This window comes from Leucoraja erinacea, chromosome 14 (genome assembly GCF_028641065.1).
Source record: "Leucoraja erinacea ecotype New England chromosome 14, Leri_hhj_1, whole genome shotgun sequence".
Taxonomy (NCBI): Eukaryota; Metazoa; Chordata; class Chondrichthyes; order Rajiformes; family Rajidae; genus Leucoraja; species Leucoraja erinaceus.
In genome coordinates this window covers 20,551,934-20,564,881 of record NC_073390.1, presented here as the reverse complement: position 1 = coordinate 20,564,881, position 12,948 = coordinate 20,551,934, and the positions used below count along the sequence as shown (strand labels likewise).

General features: G+C 44.3%; 1 protein-coding gene across 1 annotated transcript in view; it reads right to left on the bottom strand.

Moving 5' to 3' along the window:
* The window catches only part of LOC129703370 (mediator of RNA polymerase II transcription subunit 12-like protein), a 453,395-nt gene that overhangs the window by 405,233 nt on the left and 35,214 nt on the right, over nt 1-12,948 (bottom strand). The window contains exons 3-4 of the mRNA XM_055645744.1: nt 4,115-4,306; nt 1,744-1,903 (exon numbers count right to left, since the gene is read on the bottom strand). Coding sequence (XP_055501719.1) covers nt 1,744-1,903; nt 4,115-4,306 — 352 coding nt within the window. The remainder of the gene's footprint in view (nt 1-1,743; nt 1,904-4,114; nt 4,307-12,948) is intronic.

Here is a 12,948-nt window from a genome sequence, read left to right as displayed (position 1 = left end):
AGCCACGAGGACAACTAACCTCATGGCCAGCTGCACTTCGAAACACAGAAAAATAGGTGCAGGTGTACGCCATTCAGCCCTTCGAGCATGGCTGACAGCAACTTGGGCTTTGTAAATGTTGCCAAAGCCTGTCACAGTGGACAAATCCTGAACACTTTGTACTTAATCTGGGATTGGGTTCATGTTTAGTAATAATTTGCTGAATTATATACAAAAAATAATTTCACTGTACCTCAGCATATGTGACAACAAAGAATCACTGAGCAATTGAAGAACAATTCCCTCTTTCCAATCTTGTCCAAACACTTTTTCCAAGATCATTAACTTCGTTAAAACCACAGTAAACCTTTGATCCCATTAACCAAATTATATTATCTTTAAAGAGATCCTTGTATTTAATTGTCTGATTCCACTTCATCCAGAGACCAGCTGCCTCTACTATTTACTCGGGGGTGTCAAACACAAAGGACTAAGCTGCTGTTAAGCTTCATTTTAGGTCTGACCATCAAAAAAATGATTAAAATTTGCTTGGGCCATTATCAAAACAAAATCATATCTTCAAAGGAAGATTATTCCAGAAAGCGACAGAGATTCTCATGACGACACAAAGAACTGCAGATGCTGGAGCCTTGCGTGGAACACAGAGTGCTGGTGTAACTCAGCGGGTCAGGCAGTGTCACTGGAGGACATGGGTAGGAAATGCATCAGGTTGGGAGCCTCCTTTAGATGGATGTCATTGTCTCATAGCCAACACTTTACAATTGGTTTCGTCACTAGGCCTAAGGCAACTGCAGGGTATAAATCAGAGGGAAAATTGGGTGGAGTACTGGGAGATGAAATTTAATCCCAACAAGCGATGCATTTTGTGAAGTCAAATAGGAGCAGGGTAGGTTTTGTAAATGGGAGAGGGGGTTGAAGTCCTTAGCTCCCTGAAAATGGCTACACGGATCAATACAGATACAGAAGGTGGCATTTAGCTCACGAGTTGGGGGATAGAATACAAATTGGGATGATGGGTTGCAACTTTACAAAACACCGGTTGGGTGCAAAAACATAGGCACAAAGTGCTATAGTAACTCAGCGGGTCAGGTAGCATCTCTGGAGACCATGGATGGATGACGTTTTGGATCAGGACCTGTTTTTAGACGTGCTAGACGTGTGCAGGTCTAATGGCCACACTACGAGCGGGATTCTTGTAGTCCTTTCTGTGCGACTGTGTTGAGGAGAAAGCAGAGGAAATTCATCAGGATATTGCCAGAATGGGAGGACTCTGGTAATGGTGAGAGATCAGAGTAGCAGGGCTTATTTTACCCTGGAGCGAAGTAGGCAGAGGAATAACGTGATAGAAATACATAAGGTTATGAAAATCATGGACAGGTAGAGTCATAGTGAGATACAGTGTGGAAACAGGCCCTTTGGCCCAACTTGCCCATGTCAACCAACATGCCCCATCTACACTAGGCCCACCTGCCTGCCTTGCCCATATCCCTCTACACCAACCCAGTGAGGGAGGGAAGGGGGGGGGGGGCGGGGAGCGAACAAAGGAGAACCTGGCATGGCATACTTTGTACCTTTGACAGCACCCTTTATGTGGCGAGTCTTTGCATACCTTGGGAATGCAAAACAAAGAATTTCACTGTGACTTGACACATGTGACAACAAAGTATTTATTCCTTCTAACCAGGTACCTGTCTGAAAGTTTCTCAAACATTGCGATAGTGAAGCAGGTGTTTTCATTGTTACCTAGGTTGGGATCCATGGCTTGCCGCTTCTTAATCTTGGCTTCAGAAACTGCGGCATAGTAGGCACAGGTCATCTTTATGAGCCAGGCGCCCCGCAACAACGGCACTGAATACTTGGCCAAATAGACGAAGATTTCTTCCTTCTTGCTAAGAATCGGCACCTGCGCAGAAGAGCAAAATATACCTTCAGTGCAGAAACAAAGAACTGTAGGTGCTGGTTTATGCAAACGATAGACACAGAGTGCTGGAGTAACTCAGCGGCTCAGGCAGCATCTCTGGAGACTTTTCTCCAGAGATGCTGCCTGATCCGCTGGATAACTCTGGCACTTTGTGTATATCTTCAGTGCAATTCTCTTGGTCAGGCATGTTCATATCCGAATAATGCAACATAAAAGATAAAAGCTGGCTACTCTTTTAAAAAAATTACTAAAACCAGACAGGTTTGCCAACATCTAGATTACAGGCAACCCCCGAATAGAATCCAGGAAAATTATTGGGAAGGGATCATACTTGATTATTCTTGATTAGTAAGGATGTGAGGGGTTATGGGGAGAATGTGGGAGAATGGGGTTGAGAGGGGAAGATAGCTCAGCCATGATTGAATGGCAGGGTAGACTCGATGGGTCGAATGGCATAATTCTGCTCCTAGAACCTATGAGACTGTGATTAGGTGAGAAGATATCCCATTTAAAAAAAAGAAACAATCTGCTTACTTTTTTTATAAAATTTACAACCAAAATGTTGCCTTTGGTTTACTTATCAAAACAAAAATTTAATCCAGTGACTGAACACCAACTAACAAAGATGCCCTGTATTTATGAAACACCTTTGATGGGGTAAAACAACCTAATAATGATTCAAAGGTGCACTACCAAATAAAACTAGCAATGAGTCAGTAAAGGGGATTAGGGCTGACAATTTAAAACGACTTTCTCAGAGCAGAAAGTTTGAAAGGAACATCTTACAAGAAGAACCAAGTAAGTAGGTAAGAAACAATTAGACAGGTACATGAAAAGGATAGGTTTAGAGAGATATGGGCCAAATGCAGGCAGGTGAAACTAGTGTAGATGGTACATGGTGGGCAAGTTGGACCAAGGAGCCTGTTTCCACGCTGTGTGACTATGATTCTTATATAAGAGCCTTAGGGAGAAATTTCTGGTCTCAAGGTTTAAGCAGCTACAGATATAGCCTTCAGTGAGCAAAATCAGGAGTAGAGGCTGGGATAGCGATAGTGGATTGTGTTAAGTATTGGCAAGGTAACAAAAGGAAGGATGGTTGGGTAAATGGTGAAACAGTGAAGGCTAGGAAGCAACCAAAGCATGCTTGATGGATTCAACATCAGATGGCCCGACACAAAGATGGCAGCAGATGTCCTTGGGGAAAATGCTGCAGACAATTTGGAAGCTCATCTGGAGTGTCTCATCACTTTCAGCATGGTGCTACCATGGGAAAGAGGTTGAGGGAATGACAGTGAAGAAAAATAAATGGGGACTCCTTCATTTCAACGAAGAATTTCATTCCACCCCCAGTGAATATTTTAGCTTAGTTTAGTTTATTATTGTTACATGTTTTGAGGTACAGTAAAAAGCTATATTTGTTGCGTGCTATCCAGTCAGCGAAAAGACTGTACATGATTACAATCAAACAGTCCACAATGTACAGACACAAGATAAAGGGAATAACGTTCAGTGCAAGATAAAGTCTAGTAAAGTCCGATTAAAGATAGTTAGACACAAAGTTTTGGGTCAGTGCCCTTCTTCAGACCAATTCAGATTAAAGATAGCTACAAAATGGTGGACTACCTCAATGGGTCAGGCAGCATCTCTTCAGAAAAGGAATAGGAGACGTTTTGGGTTGAGATTCTTCTTCAGACTGGGAGTCAAGGAAGAGGGAAACTAGAAGGTATCAACTGGAACAAATCAGAACAGACATCGACGACCAATGTAAGGTGGAGCCCACAATGATCCATTTAGGTGGTGTGGATGATAATGAAGGGATATATGAATGCAAACAGTGGAACTAGTATGATGACTGGGGTGGGAGAGGGGCGGGGAGAGGGAGGATGCAAGGGTTACTTGAGATTAGATAAATCAATATTCATACCACTGGGTTGTAAGCTGCCCAAGTGACATATGAGGTCATCCAATGAGGTAGATGGCAAGTCAGCACCGCTCTTTAGTTGGTGAGAGAACAGTTCAGTTGCCTAATACCAGCTGATAAGAAACCCATCTGAATCTGATGGGGAAGATGGCATTGGCACCCAGGTTTTATGTTCACACATGGCAATAACAGGAGTCTACGAACGAGAGTTAATGGTGGAAGCTTCCCTATTCCCCATTCAGATAAGATTTACAAATTCATCAGCAGCCTACCTTTTTGGCTAAAACGGTCAGAGGTTTGTTCCCTGCAAGATCCATGAACCAGTTGTGGATAGCGCTCTGGGACCGGGCAGTCACTAGCCAGTAATTGTCTTTGGCATTCACCTGAGGTTTCTTCTTCCCTGTGTCTTGAAAAGTGTTGACCTTCAGCTTCTCTGCCAAGATGCTGCTGAAATAGGCGCCAATCTGTCCCAAGACAAAGCCAAGAAAGTTAGTTAAGTCTTTCCCCTCTCACCTTAAACCTGTCCTCTGGTTCCTGATTCCCCCGCTCTGGGCAAAAGACTCTGTGCTTTTACCCAATCTATTCCTCTCATGATCTTGTACGCCTCTATAATATCACACCTCACCCCCCTGCACTCCAAGGAATAAATTCCTGGCCTGTTCAACCTCTTCCTATAGTTCAGGACATCTTGTACTACTGACTTAGTTTTGCTTCTGAAGTGTTCAAGTGTACATTGCAAGACGTGCAACACTTTCCAGGTGGTCCTCCCTTAGCCTGGTACAAAACAGCCAGCGGCCATGTGACCCATTCTTCTCTTCACTCGCTGGAATGATAAGCAGAACTTCAGAGCTGACTGCCCACTTCATCCACAACCCACCCAAGCAACAAGCTGCTATCTCAGGGTCTCACCCAAAACGTCACCCATTCCTTTTCTCCAGAGGTGCTGCCTGACCCGCTGAGTTACTCCAGCATTTTGTGTCCATCTTCGGTATAACCCAGCATCTGCTGCTCCTTCCTTCACACTTCAGCTGATTGATGACACCACGTAGAAACAAGGAACTGCAGATGATGGTTTACACAAAAAGACACAAAGTGCTGGATAACTCAGCGGGTCAGGCAGCATCACTGCAAGAAAAGGACAAGTGACATATCAGATCAGGACCTTCAGTTCTTTCCAGCTCCCCGTCCCCATCCCGTCCCGTCCCGTCCCCTCAACCAAACAGTTGGAAGAAGCTGAACCTAAAACTAACCTAAAACGTTGCACTGAGACACAAGGAACTGCAGATGCTGGTATACAAAATAAGACACAAAGTGCTGGATTAACTCAGCGGGTCAGGAAGTATTTCTGGAGTACATGGATAAGTGATGTTTCGGGTCGGGACCCTTCTTCAGACTGATTGTTAGGATGGGTGGAGCTGGAAGAGAGGAGAACTAGGGCAAAGCATGGTAGTTTGTTGTTTTGATGGATGACATCAAATTGACAGCCACAATCCGGTGCTCAAACCCTCCCGGAGAACCAAACCCCCAGCAAAACTTCAAGAACACTCCAGCACAAAGAGAAATCTGTTACAAAATATTCCGTCAGTGACTAGGTGGCACAGCGCTAGAGTTACTGCCTTACAGAGCCAGAGAGCCGGATTCAATCCTGACTACAGGTGCTGTCTATACAGAGGTTGTGCATTCGCCCTGTGACTGTGTTCTCTGGGTTCTCTGGTTTCCTCCCACATAGTGTGTAAGATAGTACTAGTGTAAGGAGTGATCGCTGGTCAGCGCAGACTTGATGGGCTAAACGTTGCATTCCCAGTCTAAAGTAAAGACGGAAGTCTTTGTATGACCTGTATGACCTCAAAGTAAAGCAGGGTTAAGCCAACCAATGTGGTTATAATTAATTCAATGCAATTCAGCCAAAGCTTTGGCACAAGACTTGGAAATTAATACATTATCAATGATCAAAATGGCACAAATGTATTGCAAAGTGCTCAAATTACACTTCTATTGACTTTGGGCATCATTCATTCATTGAAGAACATTGAATCATGACAACAAGGAGACTGAACAAACTATATTCTTTTTGATCATCACCCTGCTGTGTTTAGCCATTTGTAGACTTCCCATTTTAGCATAAAGCCTCTGCCTCATCTGCCTTAACCTGACCCCAACTCAAAAGAGTCTAAATATTGCTAAAACATTCAGATTCAGTGTGACTGGGCCTACGTGCTCCAGGTATCATGTCAGCATTGAGTGTCCATTTCCTCCACAGATGCTGCCTGACCGCCATCCCTCCAGCACTTTGTTTATGGTTTCCTGTGTTCTTGTTCAACAATATTGCACATAAGGGCGGCACAGTGGCACAGCAATATAGTTGCTGCCTTTCATCGCCAGAGACCTGGGTCTCATCCCGACTATGGGCACTGTCTGCACGGAGTTTGCATGTTCTCCCTGCGACCGTGTGATTTCCCCTGGTTGCTCAGATTCGTCCCACACTCCTAAGACATAGAAAATGTTTGTAGGTTACTGTCGTCAGAGATCCACACCACCATGGCCACACTATCATTTCACGCCACCTGAAAACTGTAGTCTAGGTTCTGGAGCGGCTTCTTCCGTACAGCCATTAGGCTATTAAACACAACAAGATCCAAATAGACCCTGAACTATATAGACGGGGACGTTATATTTGCACTATTGTTGTCTATTTATTTGTTTTTATTTATATCTATATACTAATAAAAGCCTCAACTTGTATGTATGCGTGTGTGTGTGTGTGTGTGTGTGTGTCCGCGTGTGTGTGTGTGTGTGTGTGTGTGTGTGTGTGTGTGTGTGTGTGCGCGTGTCTGTGTTTTTCTACCTTTGTCAAAACGCTGCACGCTAGAGTTGACATTTTTACAGATTATTACTCACGTTAACTCGCTCCATGCAAAAAACAGGTTCCCTTCACATTTCATGCTGCATTTCAAAAGTTATTCATCATTAAAGTTTTAAATATACGGTATTTCAAACAACTCACAGATACTTCAAGCAGCTTTGAATTACGTCACAAAGCCCCCGCAAAGGGAGTGGGTCACTGCCCTCTCCACCTCCCCAACAGTTTTTAACTTCATAAACCACTGATTCTTCGCAAAGGGGGGGGGGGGGGGGGGGGTGTGGGTGGCACGCTGGAATGTTTTGGAAACCTTGCCTGGCCCAGTCGCACTGAAGTCACACAGCACACCGCCTCGCTCGGGTCCTGGGGTTCACGCCCGCCTCATGACCTCCCTCCCTCCCACAGCACCGTGCTCCCTCCTCACTACCCCTCCCTCCCTCCCACACTTCCCATCGCGGACCAAATATGATTTGAAAGTAATACGGCCAACTGCCAACACCGTGGTAACGGAATTCAATCCCAATTACAGACCAGCTTCTAAAGTTATTCAAGTTCATTCTCCAACTTCACATTCCTGACAACAGCTCAGAAACCATAGAGACTTCTATGCACTTAGTTCTGAAATTTGCTCTGAGCAAGAGAAGGACCAAAACTGCAAAGCCATAAAAGTTATCACTTCCACTGTCACCTACCACCCCCCCCCCCCCCCCCCCCCCCCCCCCCCCCCCCGTTGAGGGAACGGGTTGTGTTAGGGGAACGGGACGTTGGGGAAACGGGTTGTGTTGGGGGAACGGGTTGCGTTGGGGGAACGGGTGAGTGCTGGAATATTGCGTTGGGGGAGCAGACCCAACGGGTCTGCACTTGGTCTAGTATATATACAATAAAACAATCTTGTCAATGTCAGACCATCTGTTTCTCACAAGCAAGACAGTTCCAATTTGATCTTGGTAGTTTGTTCAGAAGTCAGATCAAAATCATCAATCATTTAAATAGAGCAAATTCCCAACAGAGTTCTTCTTCCTGATATTTCCTTCCATGAAACTCTTACAACTACTCATTTTTAGTTTCTTAACAAGAACGCAAATTCAATGCTAGCATATATCAAGAGGACTGGAATACAAAAACTGAGATGTAATGCTGAGGCTCTATAAGGTACTGGTCAGGCCGCATTTGAAGTACTGTGAGCAAATTTCTGCCCCATATCTGAGGAAGGTTGTGCTGGCTCTGGAGAGGGTCCAGAGGAGGTTTACAAGAATGATTCAAGGAATGAGTGGGTTTGCATATGATGAGCGTTTGACAGCACTGGGACTCGGCTCACTGGAGTTTAGAAGGTTGAGGGGGACCCTCATTGAAACTTACAGAATGATGAAAGGCATAGATAGAGTGGATGTGGAAAGGATGTTTCCACTGGTGGGATAGTCCAGGACCAGAGGTCAAAGCTTCAGAATTAAAGAGCGCTTTTAGAAAGGAGGTGAGGAGGAACATCTTTAGTCAGAGGGTAGTTAATCTGTGGAGGCCTGTGGAAGCCATCAGTAGATATTTTTAAGGCAGAGATAGACAAATTCTTGATTAGAACAGGTGTCAAGGGTTATGGGGAGAAGGCAGGAAAATGGGATTAGGAGGCAGAGATCAGCCATTATCGAATGTGGACTCAATGGGCCGAATGGCCTAATTCTACTCCTATAACTTGTGAACATGAACACTTTCCCTCCCAGATTGTGCCAACAGGATTAAGTCTTAAGAGGTACACTTATGTAATTGGAAGTGTAACCTTCACACTTCCAAATTATATTCACAGGAGAATATTTTGGCCGAAAGAGGTCTATTGAAATCGTATCTAGAAGGTGTGGCAACAATACCCAGGAGGTGGTGGTGACCAACTCACTGCTGCTGTCAGTTCAAAGATCAACAACGGTTAAGTCATAATTCAACCATATCTAACAGCAGGCAGCTTCTTTGGGTGAAACCAACTAAGTAGATGCTGTGCCAATATGACACACTTGTCTAGAAGTCTGGATTTAACCTAGAATTATAGGGCTAATTGCTGATTGCTGTGATTTATATGTGCCTGGAAGTGCCAAAGCAGACATCTGTAGAGTTAACACTTAAGCAGTAATTGGAAGCATTGGTTTCAAGGCAGTGCAAGGGCCAAGAAGCCTCTAAGCACCCACTCCCATTGCCCTGACTATCCTCAGTTGGACATTTTTACAACGGAGCGAAAGGTTGTGTGGGCTTTAGACTTTAGTGGTACAGCACGGAAACAGGCCCTTCGGCCCACAGAATCCATGTCAACTAACGGTCACTCCTTACACTAGCCCTATCCTACACACCCAGGACAATTTACAGAAACCAATTAACCTACAAACCTGTACGTCTTTGGAATGTTGGAGCAGCCAGAGAAAAGCCAGACTGCACAAGGATGGTGCACAGTCTTCCCCAAATGGTAAAGGGACTACCACCGCACTGTTGCACAAAGAATGCTAGAATTTAAACACAGATGATGCACGAATGACATTGCAAACAATGTTTACCACCAGTTACAGATGGATTGTGTCCTGGACATCACATACATCACAACAAATTCTTATCAGTCACTATCGCAATGATGTTTGTAGGAACGCTGTACACAGCTCAGCTCAATAGTCATCTCAAAGGGAACTGTCCATCTGTGGCTGTAATGCACTTTGCATTGACCCAGAAAGCCACATAAATGCCAGTCTTACTTTCCTCAAGTGAAGCCAGCAAGCCTACGATTTAACCTCACCACCAAAAACTAGTAATTTGAGGTTTTGGGGACATATTCAGGGACCAATGTGGCAGACGTGGCGGTGTGGCAAAATGGTGCGTCATCGGAGTAGTATGAACTCACCTTCCACACATTACCACTTTTCCTTTCATTCCTTCAGCAGTGTGTACATTCCTTAAGAAAATCAATTTCTAGCATTTTGGAAGCATAATAGATACAATACTTTGCTTTCAACCTTTAGGTTGCAGTATTCCATTATGTATAAAAAGTGGTTCAATGTTATTTAAGTTTAAAGATGCATCATAGAATTTAAGTTTAAAGATGCATCAGACTATTTGGAGTCTGTAGACTGGGTAATGTTCAGGGACTCGGCAACGGACCTGAACGAATACGCCACAGACTTCATAAAGACAGCATCTCAACAAAAACCTTCCAAATGTTTCCTAACCAGAAGCCTTGGATGAACTATGAGATCTGCACTCTTCTGAAGTCCAGACACCAAGCATTCATGTCTGAAGATACCGAGAACCACAAGAAGACCAGAATACGACCTTAGTAAGGCCATCAAAAAGGCCAAAAGGGACTTCTGCTCCAACTTGAGGATGAGACTCACTCTATACTCATGACTGCGTAGCCGGTCACAGTGCGAACTCCATCATCAAGTTCGCTGACGACACCACTGTTGTCGGACTGTTGATGAAATCTCGCTGGCTCTCCACTCCGCTCTGGACCACTTGGACAACGAAAACTCATATGTCAGGCTGTTGTTCATTGACTACAGCTTGGCATTTAACACAATCATCCCCTCCAAGCTGGTTACCAAACTCTCAGAACTGGGTTTCTGCGCATCCCTCTGCAATTGGATCTTCGACTTCCTCATTCACAGACCACAGCCTGTCCGTATTTGTGGAAATGTGTCGGCCTCGATAACAATCAGCACAGGAGCACCAAAGGCTGCGTGCTCACTCTATACTCATAACTGCGTAGCCGGTCATAGTGCGAACTCCATCATCAAGTTCGCTGACGACACCACTGTTGTGGGACGTATCACTGATGGAGATGTCAGAGTATAGAAGTGAGATCGACCGTTTGACCAAATGGTGCCAGCACAATAACCTGGCTCTCAACACCAGCAAAACCAAGGAACTGATTGTGGACTTTGGAAGGGGTAGGATGGTGACCCATTGTCCCGTTTATATCAACAGTGAAGAGGGTCAAGAGCTTCAAATTCCTGGGCGTGCATATCTCTGAAGATCTCTCCTGGTCCGAGAACACGGATGCAATTGTAAAGAAAGCACATCAGCGCCTATACTTCCTGAGAAGATTACGGAGAATCGGTATGTCAAGGAGGACTCTCTCAAACTTCTACAGGTGCACAGTAGAGAGCATGCTGACCGGTTGCATCGTGGCTTGTTTCGGCAATTTGAGCGCCCAGGAGCGGAAAAGACTGCAAAAAGTTGTAAGCACTGCCCAGTCCATCATCGGCTCTGATCTACCTACCATCGAGGGGAACTATCGCAGTCACTGCCTCAAAAAGTCTGCCAGTATCATCAAGGACCCATTCCATCCTGGCCACTCACTCATCTCCCCACTACCTTCAGGTAGAAGGTACAGGAGCCTGAAATCTGCAACATCCAGGTTCAGGAATAGCTGCTTCCCCACAGGCTATTAAACTCAACTCAAATAAAACTCTGATTATTAATAGCCCATTGCACTTTATCTGTTTATTTTTGTGTGTATATATATATATTCATTGGTATATGGTCACACTGATCAGTTCTGTTATGTATTTATTTATGCCTACTATATTCTGTTGTGCTGAAGCAAAGCCAGAATTTCATTGTCCTATCTGGGACACATGACAATAAACTCTCTTCAATCTCTTGAATCTTGAATCTTGGAAGTAGGCCCTTCAGCCCATGGAGTTAATGCCGATCATCGATCACCTGTTCACTCTAGTTCTATGTTTTCCCACTTTCGCATCCACTCCCTATAAAGTTGTGTCAATTTACAATGGCCTATCAACATAAACCTGCACGTCTTTGGGATGCGAGAGGAAACCGAAGTACCCAGATGAAACCCACATGATCACAGTGAGAACATCCAAACTCCACACAGGATCAAACCCGGGTCTCAGACGCTGTGAGACAGCAGCTCCAATAGATATGCCACTGTGTGGTATGATGCTTTGTTTCACGAGTAACACACAGCAATTTGTAGAATCCAAATGCGCCTTACAGGAAACTTCAACCTGCCTTTCCTTCTGGAAGTCCAAAATGACCAAAGGTCTACCGAGAAAACTCAGCTTTCCTCAGCAATATACTGATTGCCAGAATCTCCAATTCTAAAGGAAAGACACAAAGTGCTGGAGTAACTCAGCGGTTCAGGCAGCATCTCTGGAGAACATGGATACCACCAGGGGCGGAGGGCCAAAACGCCACCGGCTACGGGAGTCAAGTTCAATCCGTCAACGGAGGGCTCGAGACCGCGGGAGAGCAAAGGGAAGAGATTTGAACTTTTTTTCGCCTTCCATCGCAGTGAGGAATGTGGAGGAGTCACTGTGGTGGATGTTTATGTTAAAATATGTTTTGTGAGTTCCGTGGTTTTTTATTTGTATGACTGCCTTGACAAATGAAATTCCTCATATGTTGCAAAACATACTTGGCGAGTAAAGTATTATTGTGACATTTCGGATCTGGACCCTTCTTCGGACTCAATTCTGTCTGACTCCAATACTTAAGGTGTTCATCATCTGACACTAAAAAGTGCACATGCAATGCCAAAATCCAATTGGTCTTATTTCCACCAGTACCTTTTCATTTTCATTTTCTAAACTATTACATTTTTTCAATGCCATTGAAGTAACTTGGCTTCAAAAGGCGATAATTTTACTTTCAACTGAAATCAATTCTGAATAAAAATACCAAAAACTAAGGCAATGAAAACAGTATTTAACTTATTCAATGACTTCAAGTCAATAGCCTAAACCACAGCTCACAACATAATTGATCATAATTTTAGTGTCCAACCCATCTCCAGAATTACAACTCTCATGAATGTTGGGTGCTTATGTTCAAAGGTAAAGTGGATTTTCTGTTATTTATAATAATATTCTTAGTGTGTACTTAAGAGAATATAGAAGTGCATTCGTGGCAAAGCTGTCTGAATAGAGTCGCAGACATACAGTGTGTTAACAGGCCCTTCGGCCCAACATGCCCCATCTACGCTTGTCCCACCTGCCTGTGGTTGGCCCATATGCATCTAAATCAATCCCATCCATGTACCTGTCTAAATGTTTCTTAAACATAGCAATAGTACTTGCCTCAACTACCTCTTCTGGCAGCTTGTTCCGTATACCCTCTGCCCTTTGTGTAAAAAAGCTACCCCTCAAATTCCAATTGAATTCCCCCCCCCCCTCCCCCTTACCTTAAACATATGTCCTCTGGTTCTTGATTCCCTCCTCGGGGCAAAAGACTAAGTGTTTACCCAATCGATTCCTC